Source organism: Buteo buteo, chromosome 26, assembly GCF_964188355.1.
Source record: "Buteo buteo chromosome 26, bButBut1.hap1.1, whole genome shotgun sequence".
NCBI lineage: Eukaryota > Metazoa > Chordata > Aves > Accipitriformes > Accipitridae > Buteo > Buteo buteo.
This window is the reverse complement of record NC_134196.1, coordinates 14,680,682-14,702,622: the sequence shown is the minus strand read 5'-3', so window position 1 is coordinate 14,702,622 and position 21,941 is coordinate 14,680,682. Positions and strand designations below refer to the sequence as shown.

General features: G+C 45.4%; 1 protein-coding gene across 1 annotated transcript in view; it reads left to right on the top strand.

The window, feature by feature from the left end:
* Nucleotides 1-14,066: 14,066 nt before the first annotated feature.
* CNOT2 (CCR4-NOT transcription complex subunit 2) overlaps nt 14,067-21,941 on the top strand; it is a 94,969-nt gene continuing 87,094 nt past the window's right edge. The window contains 4 exon segments of the mRNA XM_075058181.1: nt 14,067-14,497; nt 14,500-14,609; nt 14,611-14,686; nt 14,689-15,032. Coding sequence (XP_074914282.1) covers nt 14,422-14,497; nt 14,500-14,609; nt 14,611-14,686; nt 14,689-15,032 — 606 coding nt within the window. The 5' untranslated portion in view covers nt 14,067-14,421.

The following is a 21,941-nucleotide window of genomic DNA, read 5'->3' as shown; positions in this document are numbered from 1 at the left end:
ATGGCCTTTTTTGGGTTTTTCATGCAGTGCAAGGCTACAACAACCCCTTTGCCTTTTATAAAATCAGCTTTACACCCAGTAATAGTGCTTTCTCTGCCTATACCATCTCAAAGCTTCCTGCTGCTTTCAAAGGATCACTCTAGCAAAAGCTTTCTGTATTTCCCGCTGGCAGGTACCTAAGAAAGCAGCGGGATGTACCAGCTTGCTGCGGTGCACTGTGGTGGCAACGGGCCTCAGCGTACCGGTGGGATGTGACTTTGGCGTACTGGTGGGATGTGACCTTGGCGTACCGGTGGGATGTGACCTTGGCGTACCGGTGGGATGTGACCTTGGCGTACCGGTGGGATGTGACCTTGGCATACTGGTGGGATGTGACCTTGGCATTACTGGTGGGATGTGGCCTCGGTGTACCGGTGGGATGTGACCTTGGTGTACCGGTGGGATGTGACCTTGGCGTACCGGTGGGATGTGGCCTCAGCGTACCGGTGCCCTCCCAACCTCTGCCCCTGGCTCCCTTGGAGGCTCAGCAGCCACTCGCCAGGTACCACTGCAGGAAAGCAACCCAGGAGAGTGAACGAAGGCATTTGTCAACCCCAAAACTCTTATTTGTTGTGGGATAACAGATATCCTGTCGATGCCTGTATGCTCAAACAGCCCCACGCCCCAGCCGCCCGAATACAGCGGTGCCTGTGGTGGGGATGGAGCTATCGACGCCCACATCACGGGATGCTCACCCAAAACCTTTCCTGGTTTGGCACTGATGAGTCGTTCAGCCTGGAACAAGCCCTTGCCAGCGGGCAGGGTGCCACGTGAACAGATGAAAAGCAGCGCAGCCGTGCCAGGGATCTGGCCGACTTCATCCCAGGAGCAACGGCACTGGGGTCGGCGGCATCGCACCTGCGAGCTCTTAGTGCCAATGCGCTTGGCTAACGATTTTAGACTGAGGTTAATATCTGCTGGGCCAAATGGGTAGAGAAGCATGTTTGTGTCACTGCAGGCCAGGAGTAGATTATCCTGAAAATTTTAAACAGGAGTTTAGTGGCCGCATGTGAGAAAATGTTGGACTGAATTCTTAAATGAGCAAAGAAGAAACAATTATTTGCGAGGTTTGGGTGGGGGTTTTGTCTTTTGCGGGGGTTTCAGGCTGTTGGGTTTTTTGCATTTCAGAGTCATCAGATTAGAAATCCTGTTTGAATTCTTCATACTACAGGATGACTTGCATGACTGGTGTCTGAATTTTGATAAGGTTCTTGAATATTTTTCTGCTTTCAAACCAAAACATCTACGTAAATGCATCTTTCAAGGAAAAATGTCATCCGGTTTGTTCATAATTAGAAGGATGTTTCAAGGAAGCAAAACCTTTTATCTACCTTTTAAACATGAACACCATATTTCTAGCTGGCTAGGAAGGTTATTAGAGTTTGAAGCTGAGGTGCATAAAATGCATTTCCAGGAAAGAAAGTGCTGTGTTATTGAGCAAGGCTGCAGTTATTTAGACCAAATCCTCCTGCTGTGGTTCTTTCAGACAGAGGAAGGCGCAAGCAGCAAAATGTCTATGTAAAAGAGCCAACTACGATGGATTCAATGTCTTTATTATTTTCTCTTTTTCCAGTCTCCTTTGGCAAAACAAAAGGAATACGAGTGGCTAAAGAGGGGCATCATTTGCAGAAAATCGTGCTCCTTTAAGTATTGAACGTCCCGGGTTGCCCGAGTTGTGCACGTGTGTCTGCCTGCGTGTGTAGCTACTAATAGTAACACTAGACTTTTGTCTAATCCAAGCACTTTTTCAGCTACTCTCCTTCTCGCTTCCAGGACGTAACTTCATGTGTGACAGCGAAGGATGACTGTGAGCACGGCCAAGGCTGCGGAGAGCCGGAGCCAGACCGTATGTCAGGCAGCGAGCCGGTGAGCTTGCGGCTGCGCTCCAGCCATCGCCGCCTCCCGTGGTGAGAGATTTCGTGATGAATAGCCATGGTTGCCACATCCTTGGCCTTGGAGGTGATCCTCCGGGATGTGTCGTGGTTGGAAAGAAGCAGTTGCAGCCCAGGTGGGGTTCCCAGATGCAAAAGCTTGTTTTGGCACGGTGGGGGATCGGTGCAATCCTTGATGTGTCAGCGTGCTCTGATGGCGCTGGAGAAATCTGTGTACAGTCCCTTCCCTCTGAGAGCAGCAAAATAGCTACAGGCTTGTAAGAATCCTGTCATGCAAAAGAGTGAAAAGGAGAAAAACAAGTCATTAAGACTTCACAATGAGAAGAGAGAGGGATGCTAAAGAGTGTGCACTACTGGGAAGGATCCTTTTTGTCCCAGGGAGCTGGATGGAGGCAAGTGTGGAGTGCAGAACTATACCAAGCAGGGAACGCGAAACAAATAAAAAGGTCCAAACAAGTATCCAGGCTATCAAAGTGCTTGCCAAAAGCTGAGACATTGAGAACTGTCTAAAAGACAGAGGTTTTTTGGGCAAGAATGCCCTTTTCCACTGATGGACCAAATGGAGCTGAAGAAATTGTACTTCAAAGGCCAGAGGGGGAGAGAGAGAGAAAGAGTCCCTGATTAGATGAAGAGAGTAACCTAGAAAGGAATCCCAGAAGAAGGGTGAGGAGGTAGGAGGAGGGATGTCACGAACAATAACAATTTACTGACCTAAATCCCAAAGAATGCTAAAATGTAGTAGGGAAATCAAGCAGAGATGTACATGCTAAATTTCTTATGCTGCTTAAACTAAAATGCAGTTGAAGGAGTTTGATTCAGAATGAGGGTTTCTGCATGATTTGGATTCTGGAACAACACAAGCTAAACTAATAGGGTGTATTCAGTGGTTCACTGGTCCAGAGACGTTCACCACAGCTGTACTGGAGCATCCCACATATAGGTAGTGGATCATACAGACCTATAGATCTATAGATCTATACTATCTATACTGATACAGAACCAGGGAGTGAGCTGGAGGGGCTGATGACAGACACCATGCTACAGGTTGCCCGGCCCAGGACAGGCTTACAACCCCGCCGGTCAGTGCTGGCATCCCGCATGCAGCCATGCAGTGAATGTCCAGCAGGGATTTTTGGCTTGGGTGACATTTCATGCAAGATCAGAATTTCATTTCAGAAGGCAGACCTAAAATATTTAAATGCTGAATATATGACTTAGAAAGTATTGATGGATGAAGGATGTTCCTTTTATAGGAGGTGAAGACAAAATCACTGCAGATAGCTCCTTCGCTAAGGAAAACAGAAAAATGTTCCTAAAATGCAAGCTATAAGCAAATGAAGTAAGGAGGTGAATATCTGTGATATTTGTGTTCCTTTTGTGTGTGAAGTGAATTTCATTTCTCTGGCAATTTTGGTTTGGTGTAGAAGTAGTGTTTCAATACGTCCACCACTGACATACAATAATCAGGGTACATCCCCTCTGGAAGAGTTCCTAGTCTAAAATAAACAAGTATTAGGACTTAAGGAGTAATTCTGTTGGCAGATGAGTGCCAATGCCAGCTATATCTGACAGACAAGCAAAATCAGAACGTATAAAAAAATTTTGTTTTTAAATAATATTTCTACTTATTTTTTACACAAGAATTCCAGGGAAGGAATGGTTCTGTGAAAATTGTAACTGGGCATCTCTTATTCTCAAGAAACGGCAAAAAGTCATGCGATATGTAGCAGCAGGGATGACTAGCAATCTTTTATTTTCATCTCAGGAGATGGGTTTAGAAAGTAGGATCCACAACTGCTCTGTTTTTCTCCAGAGAACTGTAACAGTACAGTATTCACACACACGACACACATGCATGTGACACAGTCCTTAAAACACAATTGTTAGTTATTTTCCTTGCTGTGGGTGGGTGAAGCCCCAGTGCTCATAAAATGTCTCTTATAAAGGAGAAGTAAGAGACCATTTGCCCAGTTTAGAGAATACAAATGAGGAATTATTCTAAACTAATTCAATGGCTTTTCTTTTCCCCAAACTGCCATAAAACGTAAAACATTTGATAATACTGTAAACAAAAAAATTATTGCTCGCACTTTTCCAGATGAATTTGTGCAAGTTACTGCTATATTATACCACAGGGATTTTAAATATATGTTACAAATGATAAATTCTTTAATGCATTAGATATGATTAAACTTACAAAAATGCTCAATGGTGAGCTTAGAAACGTATGTTTTAGCACTAGGATTACTCCCTTCCCTCCAACAAAATTTTTATCTACAGCATCGACAAGATCTTCTACTGAAACTGCCACGAGGCCGAGACACAAGTCACTTCACGGTAGACTTGAATTGAGATCCTTATTTCCTGATAACTAATGAAAATTTGGTCGACATCCCGCATGTCTTTATTTACAGCAGCAACAGATAGTGGAATGAATAGCTGAGGCTGGACATTCGCGGCAGAGCAACCATCTGGAGAAACACGGAGAAAACAGGCTGCTTCTGGGTGTCAGATCCGCCTAGGAAAAGGGCTGGAGCGATCCGCCCCAGGCTGGGCTGGACACCCATCTCCCTGCTCCACCGCAGCCGGCGTCACGCCGGGAACCTTCCAGGGCAGGTCCTGACCCAACATACTGCGACCTGGGCTCGGTTAAACACGACTCTTCTGCAGGCAATTAGCAGCTATAATAATGATAGTACCAAGAATAACGTTGACATTTGGCTCCCCAAATCCTGCTTATGAGCACCTATGGGAATCGCAAGGGAGTATACAAAACTACTTATGTAAACGTGAATTCACTCATGAAGAGCTAAGCTGGCAGCAGTTAATGCCTACCAATGGGTGTTTCACTTTCAGCTCAGACCCAGATGATTTTGGCAACGAGTGTCCTACATTGTACTCTCTTTTATTGCTTTAGAAGCAATAAAACCAGAAGCGATGGCTACAGACACCACTTTAGTGGTTGACAGGACAGTAGAACCCCATCTGCACCAGAGCAGAGAGCAATGCCAGCTCAGGTAACCCAAAAGCAACGAATGACGACAGATTCACGCGCTTCACCCAAGAGGAGGGGGAAGAAGCACAAAGACCAAACTTCCTAGCGTTTCGCTGTGCAGCAGAGCAACGCACCACTGTGCTCCCAGGGCAGGTCCATCCGATGTTTTGGAGGCAGACGCGAGGCCTCTCCCACAGCTCACCCTCCCTGAAAACATCATAATTTAGTTAGCCAAGCAGAGAGACCTAATTATTAGGGCTTCCTGGGCTAAGCAGCTTTTTGTCAGTTTGCAATGTGACTAGCTGCAAAAAAAAGCAACCCCAAATACGGCTACCTGCCTTCAGACCACGATGCCATGATGGCTCACGCCATATCTATGCACTCCTGGGTCACGACACATTCTGGTCCATCCCAGTATGGGCTTGCTGACCCAGTCAGAGCTAGTTCATAGCTTTTCCTGATTTTATGTTGACTGCTGAAGGACGGACAATAGATGGTCTGGCATGAAGCTAGGCTCTTGTTTTGGCACAAAGCCTGCTCCTACAAAATTAATCCATTTACATTTTTTTGCAACAAACATGAACCAACAGAAGAGGGGCCACAGTCTTTTAGAGTCAATACTGGGAACTCTGAAGCCAGATTTATTTTGTAACCAAACCTCAAGTGGTTTAAGGGCTCAGAGCACCAACTATCTTTTCACCAGGTTGGCATGAGAAACCTCCATAAATGTTCTCAATAAAGAAACACTCGAGGCTGAGTGGGGAAAGCTGGGACAGGGTCAGAGTATACCTGGGATGCTGAAGAAGATGTCTCAGATTAGATCATATTTGTACACTTTTTTAAAAAAGATCATACTCAGCAGCCTTTGGCTAGTATTTTACTTGGGTGCTAGAACAGATTGCTAACAAGGATGTGGCAACCACAACTATTCATCACAAAATTGTTTGCCATGCTAACAATGCTAAAAATCATAAAATCTTTGCTCAGGATATTCCATGTTTGAATATAAACCATTTGTCATATTGTTTTTCTCCCTAGGGAACACTTTTCTTGAACTGGAAAGGCCAAGCCAACTGTAGAGTAAGCTAGTCCATCTGCAGTCCCAGTCAGCAGCTTTACCCCTGCACTGGAGCTTGCGAGAGGAGACTTTTACATGACTTTTAGCAAGTCACTACAGCTCTTTTTCATCATCTCCTCCATTTCTGTCTTGTCTGTTTTGACAGGAAGCGCTCAGGAAAGGGATGTCTCCAGCTATGTATTTATAACATTAGAACCTTGATCTCTGGAGCTCGTAACAGCTCTTTGTGCTGGTGAATTTGAAATAAATATGCCTTCATGCTAAAAAGCAGACATAACTTAATCAGTATGAAAACAGGGTGTTAGAACTGCTACTTACATTTAAAGAAGCAGATAACAATTTCATGTTAAGAAACTGTTCTCCTGCAGATGATTTTTCCAGCCCTGAAAAAGGCAGAGTCCTTCTGAATTTGTTTTTAGTAATATACATTAGGATTGCATGGTTTTATATCTAGGATCTTCCTATCAAATTAAATGTTGCAATCAAGAGAATACTTCCCATTCTATTATGCCAACATATTTCTTGACCAGATTTACCATATAGTGCATAAGAGAGAGACCTTCTTGCATACTTTACAAACACAGGCCCTGAGCAGAAAATCTTTATATTTGTGCACAAACTTTCTTTTTAGTAAATGCCTCCTAAATACGCAGAACGAGCAATATTCAGGCTGCCTATTTGAGTAAACAGACTGTATAATCTCTCCCAGCTAGCACTAGCCATCCGAACGCCACGCATCCCATCTGCTCCAGTCACCTGCAGCCAGCAGAGACACCCACCCTCGGGAGGGAGCGGAACGAGTAAAAATTCCCTTCTCTCTCCATTGACTTGCAGGAAGACTGGCTGAATAGCTCAGACCAGGCGCCTCCTTTTCAGACAGCTAAAGGTGGTGAGATGAATCGTGTCCCTAGCTTTCAAATTCATCTGACTTAACTTCAAAGGAAAAATATGAAAAGTGAAATATATTTGTGTGTGTGAGGTACACGACTCCTGCCAGTACATCATAGTGTCCCTTCAGTTACCAGCGGGAATCAGTGTTACACCGTTGCTTAGTTATAAGGGAAAGCGTGTATGCCCCACGGAGTTGCTGTAAACATAAGCTTGCTGGGACTGTACCTGGAAAAAAAAAAAGAATTTAAAATGTGCAGGGTTGTCTTGGTGGGTCTGCCCCTGTGCCCAGCCCAGGCACCACCTGCCACAGCTTCTGCCTGTGAAAGTGCCGCAGAGCTGGGGCTTTAATGCTTTCATTTCTAGCTATCACAACGCATAATGAAATAGGAAACATTCTGGATGTAGAAATCATAATTGTAAGTTTTGCACAATACGACCTGCGTGTTTCAGGCCCGTACTGAAATCTGTGGGGCTCCCCAACAGGCGCAGCAGTTCGTTTGCGCAGGAGCCACAGCAGGAGTGGGGTTAGTCTCTTGTACTAAAAGGATCTGGCTGCTGATTGCAAGAATATTTATATCACTGTGCTTGTGATTTCAAAAAGACAGCAAGGTAATGGCCTTAAACTGAAAAAGGGTAGATTTAGATTTGATGTAAGGAAGAAGTAGAAGTAAGGAAGAAGTTCTTCCTTGTGAGGGAGGTGAGGCAGTGGAACAGGTTGCCCAGAGAGGTTGTGGCTGCCCCATCCCTGGAAGTGTTAAACCATCCAAGGCTTTTGGGGGCAGTTTTGTAATAGAACAGCATCCTATCGGCTGCAGCAAAACGGAGAAACCTCTGGAGGGTCCTGAGCTGGCATGTGCACATAGTTATATCTCCTGCTGGGCTGTGTAGCGAAGGTGGAGAAGAGCTCAAAAGCAGCCGCTATTGCTCCATTACAGAGCACCACAGTCCCTGATACAGGGGGTTGTTGCTCAGCGGGGAAGGCTCGGGCTCAGCCCTGCGATGGTAAAGGCTATTGGAGTTTCCCAGGCATGCTGGGTGCTGGTTTTATGCAAGCCAGAATGAAAAATAATTCAATTCAGTATACTGGCTGCAGACACAGATTAGCTTTGATGCAGTAAGTTCCCTCTCTCACCAGCCTAGCAACACGCTGCTGCTTGAATTGGCTAAGGAGGTAAGCAGCAGCTTTGGACTTACGATCTGGGTTTCAGCCTTCCTTGAGATGAACAGGCAGATACACCAAGGCTAGTAAGAGCAAAAGGATGTGCTTTTTGTTTTTTCTGCCTAAGTCTGCAGTAAACAAGTCTCAATTTAAAACATGAGCTGATAATGGCTTTGGAAAATGAGGTAGCTCAAGCCCTTCGGAGCCCTTGTAAGCCTCATTCTGTCCTGGATCTGCAACCCAGTAACAGAAATGGGTGCCATGCCTGGCAGATGGCCTTTGGCCTTATCTCAGGAAAAATATAAGACTCTGCCAACGTTCAGAGTCACCTAATGTGATGATCAGGACTCAGCAAAGCTTTCAAAGTGGCTTAAAAGCCGACTCTCCTCTTCAAACAGGCACAAAGCCCAGCCAAACACTTCTGCAGTCAGCAAGCACTCCCAGGGTCTGTCCACACGTGAAACCACCCACAGGCTGCAGGGCCGGCACGAGACACGGGGTAGATGACGGCACCGCTGGGGACCTCAGGGACTCTTCTCCAGGCCCCATCAAACTTCTGATCACGGCATGAGTTGGCTAACTTGTGCTGCCCGGGCAGCCGTGCTCTTGTGGGTCTTCTGCAGCTGCACGCTGGTGACTTGCTTGAACAGGGCTGGGGCCATGGTCCCAGCGCTCTGCCCAGTGGGACGGCGTCACTGGAGTCCTCTGCCTTCTGGTGGGATGGCAGACTATCGTCATCTGCTGCAGCCGGAGTTCATTTGCTGGGCTCATTAACGCTTATTTAAGGGAGAGCACATTTTTGGAAGTAGGCCTGACTGTCAAACTTGAAAAACTGTCAAAAAGCAAGAACTAGAATCCAGCACTTTCCAGCCCCCTGGGCTGTTCCCTTCCCCAGCTGAGACCTGTCATAAGGGAAACGAATCCTCCTTTTACCGTAGATACTGTGATTGCTTTCTCCAGGCTGCTGGCTATATATTTGCCAATCGTTTTTACAAAGCCCTTGTAATAACTCTTACTTCCCAGCTTAACTTTTAATTATCACCATCTTAAACACTTAAGTTTATGTTTTTATCAACAGGGACTGCAGCTTAATGGGGAGACTGTGCTATGTAGCACATATTCATAGTAACTACACCAGTTAGTCACGTGGAAAAGTCATGCCAAAAACCCCCCAACATACAAAATAAAACATTGTCTGTCTTTTGACATGATCACAAGTGGTGTTCCCCAGGGCTCAGTACTGGGTCCAGTTCTGTTTAATATCTTTATCAACGACCCAGACGAGGGGATCGAGTGCACCCTCAGTGAGTTTGCAGAGGACACCAAGTTGGGTGGGACTGTTGATCTGCTGGAGGGTAGGAAGGCTCTACAGAGGGATCTGGACGGGCTGGATCGATGGGCCCAGGACAATTGTATGAGGTTCAACAAGGCCAAGTGCCGGGTCCCGCATATGGGTCACAACAACACCACGCAACGCTACAGAATTGGGGAAGAGTGGCTGGAAAGCTGCCCGGCAGAAAAGGACCTGGGGGTGCTGGTCAACAGCCGGCTGAATATGAGCCAGCAGTGTGCCCAGGTGGCCAAGAAGGCCAACGGCATCCTGGCCTGTATCAGAAATAGTGTGGCCAGCAGGAGCAGGGCAGCGATCGTACCCCCGTACTTGGCACTGGTGAGGTGACACCTCAAATACTGTGTTCAGTGTTGGGCCCCTCACTACAAGAAAGACACTGAGGTGCTGGAGCGTGTCCAGAGAAGGGCAACGGAGCTGGTGAAGGGTCTGGAGCACAAGTCTGATGAGGAGTGGCTGAGGGAACTGGGGCTGTTTAGTCTGGAGAAAAGGAGGCTGAGGGGAGACCTGATCGCTCTCTGAAAGGAGGTTGTAGTGAGGTGGGTGTTGGTTGGTCTCTTCTCCCAAGTAATAAGGGATAGAACAAGGGGAAATGGCCTCAAGTTGCACCAGGGCAGGTTCAGATTGGATATTACAAAAATTTCTTCAATGAAAGGGTTGTCAAGCAGCTGCCCAGGGAAATGGTTGAGTCACCATCCCTGGAGGTATTTAAAAGAGGTGTAGATGTGGCACTTAGGGACACGGTTTAGTGGCAGACTTGGCAGTGTTAGGTTAATGGTTGGACTTGACGATCTTAAATGTCTTTTCCAACCTAAATGATTCTATGATTCTGTGATTCTATGGTTTAATAGTTTCAAATGAGAAACAGCACATCTGACCAGGCAGCTCTCCAATAACCACCAGCAAGAGCACTGCTGACTGCAATCTTGAGAACTAAGATAGGAAGGGTTCCCCTGTCACCACTGCCGTAAGTCCCGTCTCTCCAGGGATAATCGTGCTTGGGAATGTCAGCCAGCACCTACTCTGACACCGGCTTGTGTTTCTCTAACACTTTCTCTCCTCTGGAAAACATATTTCCGTCTGCAGCAGTATTCTCTTTCTCTTAAGACACACTTGAAACTGCTGCTATCTCTAACTCTTGATTTATCCTCTCATTTACTAGCACTCTGGCAGACCTCTTAGTTGCTATACAGCAGCACGAAGTATCTTATTTTTGGAAAATTTTACATTTTATCTCCTGTTTGGGGTCATATTATTTTCCAGAATTGGCAGATTTCTTTTTAAACTTGATATTTTTGTTCCCTGGTACTCTGGTATAATTAGCACTAAATCAGACACTGAAGGCACTACAGCAGAAGGCTGAGATAGGGTTTCCTGATAGTAAAAATATGAGAGACTGAGATAAAGATACTTCCGCTCCCAATATTCCCTCCTGGAAACTACAAATCCAGCAGATGAGAGGCCATCTGTGTGGATACCTTGTGATGTGTTTTAACACTAAAACAGCAATGGAGCTGCACTTCTAGGGCTTCCCTTGCCAGCAGCCATCCCTGGAAATCCCCTGTAGGAGTGAAAGGATAGATAAGGACAGTGCCATGGAAACAGCTGATCCTTCCCTTACCTTTCCTAAATAAACTAGAAATTGGAGACTGACTTGCAAAAGTCAAACTAACTAACCAAATCTTCCCAAATCTAAGTATTTTGTGCTCCATTTTAGTGTAATAATTAAGAATTATGAGTAAATACAGTAGGAAAATGAGAGGTCTTAGTGCTTTTATCCTTGAAAAAAATGTTTTAACACCTCTCTGGTGAGATCTTTAGTATCAGATTTGGTGTACACTTTGACACACCTTTATCCTTGTGTTTTAGAAATATTTAAAAAATCAAATAGGCTATTTTTATGAAAAAAAAATCTGCTACGTTCTTCTAGGGCAAAGATTAATTCAGAGCAATGCTGTAACCCTACAACCTTCTTCCAAAGAAAGCAACTGAGAGACTTATGAACATCATGCGGCAAGAAAGACATTGGTGAGAAGCTGCCGCTCCCAATTCATGAGTCTCCCACAGTTGTGAGTTCAGCAGAAATGAGACACCTTTCCTTTGCCTCCTTCAGGAGAGGTATTTCACCGTTTTAGCTCATCAAACGCACCTTGCAATCGAGGGGCACTATCTTCTGGTTCAAGCTGTTTCTTCCAAGGGACTTAAACCCTAATTTGAGAAAGAAAAATACAGCCTGTTTCACCACCAGCTGAAAAGCTGCTAACCCTCGCTCTAGGTGACTGCACTGTATTTGTTTTTCCTGAGGGATACTGGGACAAGCTGTAGGTGGGAGAAGGAAAGACCCTTGCTGCGCTCCAATGCACTTTTATGTTCTATTTAAAAATGACTTACAAGGCTGGCTATTCAGCATGTTCTGCCTCCACTCATGATTGAGGATGGTGGTCTTACTACGACTAATTTAATTTTATGTTTTGGTAAAGTGGAACACCCTAACCGTGCCCTGCACATACTCTGGGCAATTCGCCTTCCTCCCACTTCTGTGATCGCAATGCCCACATCTGTCGGGAGCTCCAGCTGAACGGGGCCAAAGAGCATCCACAAACTCTCTGGAGCAAAGGTTCAGAAAAACTTCAGAGAATTTCCAGTGAACACCCAGAGCGCTGACAAGAAAGCATTTGGGGATTCTGAGCACATCTGTCTCCCTTGATGACCTCTTCCCAATTTTCCAGCCAGATGCTGTAGGCTTTTAGCCCTCTGTGGGCATTAGCCGAAGAAATAGCCAGCCAGAAATCCAAGTGGCTGCTAGAGGAGTGTCACGACTGCTTCAGAACATGCACATTAAGGCCCCGGCTTTCATGAAGACCAGGTAAAAGACTGTGATGATTGACTTTAAGAGCACCACACGAACTGTTGACTGCATGGACCTACACATGCAACCACCTGCAGGACAGGTTTTCTGAAATTGCTGCCATCATGTATTATAGTTCCTTCACCTGTGCTGTCATAGACAGAAGTTTGCAGCCTGACTCCTATAGACATTATTACATTGATTAAAAACTGGTGTGTATCAGCCTAGTCTGTGAAATAAGCCAAGGGGAAAAAAAGATACCATTGATTAAATGAGATTAAAAATAACAAATGCATATCTGTTTGTAGACGAAGACTTCCACAAAGAGGTCAAACTGAATCATACAAGGTTCAAAACAGATTAGGAGTGTCCATGCACAATTAGCTGCCATTGCATTAAATGAGCTCAGGACACTTCTTTAATTAAGCAGGTGCAACCATGCAAAACAGGCCTCACCATTGTAGAAAAATGTATTGAGCCAAGACTAAAACTAGCAAATGTATGAACACATATATGACAATACATCCTCTTCAGCGGCTTCAAAGTTTATTTTAAAGCATGAAAATGCTAACAGCTTTCACTTTCTTTAAGAAAACAAATGAGGAAGTCAAATACACACCTACTACAGCAGCAGTGACGAGGTTCCTCAACTAAGCACATAGTTTTAGGCAGAAGGGCAGGTTAGATTTTTTTTTAATTAACAGAATTTAAATCACAATTTACACACATTGTGATTGCTAGTTAGGTTGTTGCACTAAGCTAACCAGTCTAAGACAAGAAAACCTATTTTTCACCCATTCCCTAGCTCTGTTGAACTATACAGGCTTCTTGTTGTATAAATGCCAATTGATTTGCATGTAAACCGTGATTTTGCAATGGACAGAGATCAGCCCACGCAGATGAAATGACAGTGTCAGGTGCTTAGTTTACTTGCATCATATCACTGGGTATCCTAAGTCTTAAATGACTTCTCTTTGGGGAAATACAATGAAAATTAGCTTTTGAAAAAGAAACTCAGACCATTAAAGTGTAAAATGAAACATAATGAAGCAAAATGTTTATAAATGGATGTAAAAAGCGTCAGTCAGACTATAGAAAAGCTTATTTAACAACAGGAAAGATTTATAAGATTCATTACTGTTTTCAGTCTAAAAGTGCTGCCTTTGTATGTGTCATGTGGTATAAAGAAATCTTTGATTTTTCAGATTGAACAACTAAAGTACTCCAGAAGTTCACAGATACTCTACTTAAAACAGGATGTCACTTGCGCTGTTTTATAATGGTTTGTTTATAGCAAATGCATGAATATTTGCGTGACAAAGGAAAGGTTAAAATATTAGAATAAGAAAAAGCAGTATTTTCCTGGGCAAAGTGCATAGACATTCCTTTCAATGACATGGCACCCAAGCTCAGCACACAATTGTGGTGGCATTAAGAAACTGGCCTCCTCTCTTAGATGAAAGACTGTTCGCTCATCTTCGAAACTTATGTTGACAGAGATGTTACTGCAGTACTAACATTTCTATAAAACATTAGTATCGTGTGACCTACTGAATACTTATTTTTTCAATTCAGTTTGGAGCTCCAGCATCAAACCTGAGAAGAAAGCACACACATGAAATTATTGAAAGAAACCCGCTGTTTCTGATAAAGTATTATACGTTTGTCTTTCTGTCTGAATTTTTTGAACTACGTGATGATTTCATAACAAAATTAAGGTAGAAGCGCCGTTGTTTTTCTTGACGGAGCAGAGAAGCCACTTCACAAAGAACGTTGGCCTCGATCCTGTAAACACTTGTGCACAGGCTTAGCTTTTGTGCCGTTGACAGTCTCATTGAATTCAAGGGGATTATTTGCATTACGAGTGTTTTGCGCATCAGCGTGTGCCGTACCGGAGCCACCGTTGTAAAACGCGTGCTTTCAGAGCCGACAAATTAAAAAGTCCGGTTGTGTCATCTTGGCAACGCTTTCCCATTTTAATAACGAAGCGGATAGCAGGGCCTGCCTGCCCGCTGACAGAGAAAATACCAACTTTCACAGGATTTATCCCACCAGGGCGGCAGCTCCTGACCTAGATCCTCTGCAGGCGAAGGCACAGCCTTCAGCAAGGCCTGGCCGTTCCTCCCGGGCTCTGTCACCCGCGCAGAGCGGACGGGCCGCGGCCACAGGGGATGGGGCGGCCACAGGGGATGGGGCAGCCCCTCGGGAGGCCGGGGCCCTTCCCGGGGGAGGCCGGCCGGCCTAGGTCTCCACAGCCCCCCGGGCACCCCCGGGGGGCTCCTGCCTCCTCAGGGAGCCCCGCCGCCCCCGCACCCCCTCTCCGACCCGCCCTCTCCCCTCACAAAATGGGGGCCGGAGCCCCCCTCATCCCCAGCCGGCAGCGTCTCCGTCAGCGCCGGCGCCTTGCGGCCGGCCTAGGCCCGCGGAGTCTCGGCTGGGCCCGGCGGCCTGCGCGGCCCCAAGCGCTGGGCCGCGTCTCCCGCGGGAGGCGGAGGGAGCGCAGCCGAGCGAGCCGCGCTGCTGCTCCTTCTTCCTCCTCCTCCTCCTCCTCCTCCTCCTCCCCGTCGCCCTCAGCCCCTCGGCGGGGCCGCTCCGCTCCGGGCCGGGCCGTCAGCCGGCGCTTTCCCCCGCCCCTCGGCGCTGGCCGCCGGGCCGAGCGGCGGCGGCGGCGGCGGGGGTCACGGCGGCGGCGGCCGGGTCAGAGGGTAAAGGTTGCTCCCCCAGCATCCTCCGTGCTGGATACTCAGCCATCTTGAATCCGCGGGACAAGAAAATTCATGCGGTGAGTCCGGCCCCGGCCGCCCCCTCCCCGGTCGTCGTTTCCCCCCCCCTACTCCGCCGCCGTCGCCGCCCCGGGCCCCGTCGCCGTCCCGTCCGCGGACCGATGAGGGAAGGCCGGGCGGCGTCGCGGCCCGCGGCGGGGCCCTGCGGGTCCGGGGCCGTCCCGCCGGGTTTCCGTTTAGCTTTTGTCTCCGAGGGGGAGCGGGGGGGGACGCGCGGCGCCCGAGCCGGGAGCGCAGCCGCAGGCCCGACCCGGCTCGCCGACCTCGGCTTTCCTCCGCGGCCGCGGGAGGCGGCGGCGCCGGCGGCCGCCGGGCTCCGGCTCCGGGGCCGGCCGAGGCCGAAGGCCGCGGCCCAGCGGTGCCTGGGCCCCGCATCCTTCCGCCGCCGCCGTTGGCAGCTCGCCCCGCGGCCCGCTCGGCCCGCCCGGGACGGCTCCTTCCCGCCGACGCCGCCTCGCCGCCGGGCCTAGCGGCGGCCGCCTCCTCGGCAAACCCCCCCCCCCCTCTGTCCTCCCCGCTCCCCCCCTCAACTCCTCCGACCCCGCGCCGAGCCCGTCTTCCGCGCCGCGGCGGGGGGTGCGCGGTCGCCCCGGCCCCGACCCCCTCCTGCCTTCCCCTCCCCACCCGGGGGAAGCGAAACCCGCCGCCCACGGCCGGGGCTGCCGCCGGCCCCGCTCCCGGGCGGCGCCGGGCTGAGCTCCTCGCCGGAGTGGCCTTTGCGGCCTGCTCCGCCGGCCCCCGGGAAGGCCCGGGGTGAAGAGGGCCGGGGTGCTGCTGGCTGGTTTTCTTTGGAAAAACAAGATATTTGGGGGATTTTTTTTTTTTTTTTTTTTTTGACTGCGCCTTTCCCACTCTCCTGCCGGCGGCGGTTGAGGTGGTGCGTGAAGAGGTTGTGGTGTTCCCCGGGACGCGTTCGTAAAACAAACTTGAGCCGCTTTCCCCAGCGCTGCCGGCGGAGGAGGGAGCCGGCCGTCCCCGGGGCCGGTGCGAAGCTTTGGCGTGAGCCGGGGCCGGGGGGTTTGGTGGTGGTGGTGGTGGGGGGTGACAGGTTGGGGGTCCGGGCGTGGGGGGGGAACACCGGGGAGGGTGCGAGGGGCAGTCCTCGCGTGTAGTTAGTGTACGTGGGCTCCTGGCAGAGGGAAGGGGCTGCTTACGGGGATTCTGGGTTTAGCGGTTCTGTTTGGGGGCAGGTTTGGGGTTTTTTTTTTGGTTTTTTGTTTTTTTTTTTTGGTGAAGTTACAGGTAACTTTGTTTTGGAGGTTTTGTGACGTGAGAAAATGAAAACGCGCGCGTGTTAGGTGTGGATCAGCAGCAGAAGCTGCGTGTGACTCGAGCGTGTGAAGGAGACGTTCCTGTGTGCCTGCACGGCGGTAACATCTGGTGCTGGTGACTGGCTGCTCGTCTTAACTCTGCAGCTGGGGGAAGGGAGTTTGAGATGATCAAACCTGCTGTCACATCAGTTAGTGGAAACCTTTCTGTTTCTGGAAACTTGGATATGCTTCAGACTGTTAAGACTTGTAAAGACCTGCAGGAGCAAAATAATTGTTTAGGTTTATATTGCAAAGGCGTCTGTGCTTGGACCTGGAGGAGTTGGTGTGTGTTTGTTGGTGTTCTTTGAGTTCTCTTATAGTGGCATGTGAATAGAACACAACTCGCAAGATCCGGTTTTATGATCTTGAAGGCAATGTATGTGTCCAATGCCTTTTTTTTCTTTTTTTTTTTTTTTTTCCAACTTCCACTGTTGTTTATGTTGAGAACTCTGCCGGCATGCTAAAATTCAAGGTGTTGACTGCTTCTGATTTTGGGAGGGGATTTGAATACTCGCTATCATAAGCTGACTGTCTTGACTTGCAAGTGTATTTCCGTTTCACTTTCAGGAAGCTGTTGATAAAGCTAAGAGTGTAGTAGTAGATAAACCTTGTCTACACATCTCTTCTAGAAACTTAATATTGCTGTCAAAGTAGTCACTGTTATTGTAACCCATTTGTGTGTCAGTTCTACCAAAAAGTGAAAGCAAAAGCCCTTGGCTAAGAACTGAAAATGAAGAAAACAATCCCTGGAATTTATGAAAAATTTAATCTGAATTCTCTTTAAAAGAATCTAATTTTAGAGAATTGTTATTCAGTGGAAAAATAGGGCAGTTAACACGTCCTGAAGTTTGATGCTAAAAACTGGTCCCATAAGTGGCTTTTGCACCTGAAAATCTTGATCTGTGCCTCAGTCCCTTTCATAGGAAGGTTGTGCATGCCCACAGTGGAATGGTAGCTCTCAGTATTTCTGCTGTATTTGCTATACTTCTAAATGTATTTCTGTCTAGATAGAGATTAGCTCTGAAATTAGAAACATTGTTGCATTTTTGGCCTCTGCTGTAGCTTTTAAAAAAATTTTTACTTGTTTTTGTGTTGATGTAAGGGTCTGTCTGTTGTGTAGTAGTGCAAAGTTGTAACCTCGTTATAGCCTTAGAGCAGTCTTATAACTTTTTTATTCAAAAATATCTTGCACTTCCTTGTTGTTATTGACTCCAGAAGTGATTAGAACTTAAAAATATGCCATAGTTGAATTAAAAGAGAGGTTTCTTGCACCTGGCTTTCTGACTTGATCGGGAAACTTAAGAGAAACATTGAATTGCTTGTTTTGTTATGAGGTGGTGTAGAAAGTGCGCCTAAGCTTCCAAGTACAGAATTTTGTTCTGAAGTAAGTAGATCCTTGTATTTGATTTTTTTTAATATGTCTTCCCTTAAAGCTATAATGTGCTTGAATACAGATTTTTAAAAGCCACCTTAAAAAATGTGTGCTTAAAAAAAATAAAAACATAATAAATTCTTGGCAGAATACTTGCTGTATTTGTTGCCTGTGTTTCCAAATGTTAGCTTAGATAGAAAGCTCTGTGCCAGTTTATATAGAAGTACAGTACCATAGTAAGTCAAAAGAATGGTTTTTTTTTGCCACAGATGTAAATGTTTGCTAAGTGATACAGTCTTTCTCCTTTTTTTTTTTCAGTTGTTGTTAATACAGTGTGCACATGAATTACAGTGCTTGTTTTGAAAAGCCAAGAAGTTCAAGTTAGGTTAACTTTGCTTCATCTGGGCTTTTGAGGTATAAATAAATAAAAAATTGTATGTAAACATTCTTCTACACAACAAAGATCTGCTAATGTTTTTGCTTGAAATTTATCCTGATGTCTCAGATATGCTGTACTGAGCAATTCAAAACAACCTGTTTCAGTTGTGTTTCCTGAATAGGGTTGGCCGTTTTTTTTCTCTTTTTCTTTCCAAATGTGCTTTAGCACATACGTTCTGTGTTTGTGTGTGTTGTGTTGGTCTCCTGACCCGGGTTCCTGTAAAAACATGTGAACAACTGAAAGTTTGTGGGTAGTCTCATTGACTTAAAAGCACCTACTTGCATGTTGACAGTTAACTTTGTGTGTGAGATTTTCAGGATGGATGCTGTATGTTGACAGCTAACTGTGCTTTTACTGAGCACTATGACAGTGTAGGAAGAATTGTGTCAAATGAAATTATTGCATGGTAGGATGTTTAAAATTGTCCTTATGGAATTACTTTGTTTTTAGAGAAGGTGTGTGTATACCAAACATGGTCTGCGCTAGTCAGTAAGAGATTTCTGCATGGGATTTAAAAACTTGTTATGTTTGTATTGGCAAAAATAAAAAAAACCCCCAAACCATAAAATGTTCAAGTTGCTTTTAATTTATACTTTATCTTTCATTTATTATGCTCTGCTGAAAAATGAGTATTTGTTTTGTAGTGTGTACCAGCTAAGCTTCTGCTCTGGCTGTGTAACAGGCCCCAAATCAAGGTGTCAATGATCCTGGCCCAAAGCGGTTACTAAGCCCCCGCGATTTGTCTTGAGATAGCATTGGTTATCAGTAGTGTTACCGAAAAGCGTGCATTATTTTTTCCCCTTGGCTTGCTTGCTCTGCCATCTGACCACTCTTTACACTGCTAATATATTTAATTTCACAACTCTCTACATTTCCTAGGAGGATTCCTTTCAGATTATGCCGGTAGGTTAAAAGATGTTTATAATTGAGACTTTTTTCAGACACATCCTCCTCTTGTTGAATTGCAATGCAAGAGTTGTTGATCAAAAATTCATTAGTAAGTAAACCATTGTTTCCTCCTGTTTTCATTTGATTTGGGATAATTTGGGTGTGTACGTGTATTTTTAAGCATCATCTTGTACCCCATGTCGCTCAGGGTTCTTTTTGGTTCCAGTGAGCAGTTTAATGAACTTCTGAAGCATTTTCAAAGTTCTGCCTTCAAATTTTTCATGCATTTGAGATCAGTGATGGTTGAATATTGTTGGCTGAGGTCAAGTTATTTGTAAAAAGGTATAGCTTATTTAAAATGAAAACTAGTCTAAAATGCTGGTGTATTTGTGGGAATTAAAATGGAAACTCCTCCTTTGCATTACTCTCACTGAGCAGACAGTAATCCAGTGGATTGAGCGTAAGCATAAGAGTTGGAGCATGCTTTCTGTCTTTCTGAGTTACCTACTGAAGTGATGGGTGACTCTGGGTAAGTCATTTAACCAATTTATAGCCAAGTTCTAGTCTGTAGTAAGAGGATGACGCTTTCCCGTGTTTTACTTGCATGGTTCAAGGCTTCTGTGGAACTAGATACCAATAGCAGTTAACATGCATAGTTAGAGAAAGCAATGTTAAACCCCCCCCCCAAATGGTCCTATACCAAATTCAGTAGGTGGCAGTTGTATTGTTTGTCCTTACGTGTTTCAGAACTGTATGTCCGCAACACTTTTATTACAATCTAAATATGTGTGTATTTGAAAACAATAGCAAGGAGTTTCCAGGCACCAAAAAGAAGCAGTATGACTAATTACATTAAAACAACCACCAACTATTTTAAATTATAAACTGCGAATGTTTAGATTTGTAGGCAACTTCTTGGCAAACAAGTTTTTCTAAGGCTGCCTTTGTAACACAGACAGTGATAATGTAATGTCATATCTTCTGTCTAAGGTTTGTAGGAAGATGCCCGTCCTAGTGCAAAATAAGTAACTAATGTTTGTGTCAGTGGACTGCGTACTTGTCATACAGTCTATATGGCTGCATGAGTTTTTTTTCTTCAAGCTTCACTGGAATAGTATTTTTCCCCTTCCAGCCTACTAAAACCTTGCATTGTTTGAGGTAGACGGACTATTCTTTGTAACTATTTTTAATGCATTTTTTTGTTCTAATTGTGAAAGCTGTTCTTGCAAAGGAAGTGTTGCCAGAGAATTATAATGATGGAAAAAAGGTCTGCCAACCTTCCTTTTCTGTTGCTCTGCTGTGTAGGGGACTTGTTCAGGTATATGCTTGGAGTCTTTCACCATTCAGCAGTACTGCAGTTTGCGAGAAAGTACTTGTTGTGTATAAATATATTTTTTTTAAAAAAAAAAAGAGTCCAAACCAGGATATAATGACTAAGTAAGCTAAAAAAAAGTATAGAAGAAGGGCTTCTCTCTTCTTGAGAGTTTAATACCATGCTTTGTGGTATGGAGAAGTGGAAGTCTGAAAGGTTTTCAAAAAGAAATTAGAGCTGTACACAGTGTCAACTTTTGAAAGACTGAAGAGATGATGAGCAATTCTGAACATTAGAAGTACCTTGCAATATTGTGTCCACCTGTAAAACAGTTCACAGTAAAAATCTTTTTATGTGAGAGATTTGATTAATTTGTTGCAATGTCAGTAGCGTTCTTGATACTTTGCTGTGCGGTGTACCTTTTTCAACATGTCAAAAGCATCATGGTGAAGTAGAAGGGTACCTCATGTTGAAATTTTAATTTGTTGGCTTATTTACTGGTTGTGGATGCACATTTCTAGTAAGTTGATTCTTCAAGATTAAATTGATTAAGATCAGCATTATACATGAGAATAAGTCAGTATCTCTTTATTTCATGGCAGAAGTTGAAGTAAATTCAGGTTCCTGTGCTTTTGTGATATGGAGTTTGGTTTGGTTTGGTTTTGGGTTTTTTTTTGCGGGGGGGGGGGGGGGGGTGAGGTGGTTTTTGGGGGAGGGGGAACTTTTGGGTACTTTCAGGATGATATGCTTTGGGCAATAAATATATTATTTTTCCCCCTGATTCATGGAAGTTCAGTTATATAAGAACATGTATGTTGTGGGGCATCTATGATGAAACAGGAGGTATTCCAAATTTCTTGGAAGGGTAAAATGTAGTTTTCCAAGAGATTGGTGCTCTTCTGAGCTTTCCTTATCTCGGGTAGGTGTGTATTGTGACTACCAGCAGTATATGCTTGATGGCAAGTAGTATGTTCATGACAGTTTAATTAGGAATTTTCAAACTATTGATATTAGCTGTGATCCTAATCTTTTATTTATCTTCAAAAGACATGTAACTTTAGTTTAAATGACCTTTGTTTTAAAGCATCTGGCAGTTCTTTTAGGGTCCTAACTGTAGATTCAGTTTCAGGCCTCCCTTTCTTAAATACGCTACTAGACTGAATTTGTTTTTTTAGGAACAGCTCAAGTCTTGAAAACTGGGATGACTGAGTGCAGGTCTGGTTGGCAACCAGGAGTGACTCACTGAGAGCAGGTGTTTTTAGCTGCCCTTTAACTTGTTGTCCAGCGTACAACTGCTGGACTTTTCTATATGAGTGAATACCTGTGTCTGCACGGTCTGGTTTTTAAAACAAAAACATTTTGAGAGGTGTGTTTTAAAACTCAGTAGACTAAGTGTAGTCCACAGGCCATGCTGTTAATCTACTTAGCAAAGAGCCTGAAGAGGAATAACGTAGGCTGCAAATGAACAAACAGTGGTAGTAAAATCTGTTGACAGTAGGATGCGCTTAATGGATTGTTTTATATCTGTATCTGCAAGAAATGGGGGAAGCAACATTGATAAATTCAGGTTGGGTTGTTTTGAAGAGC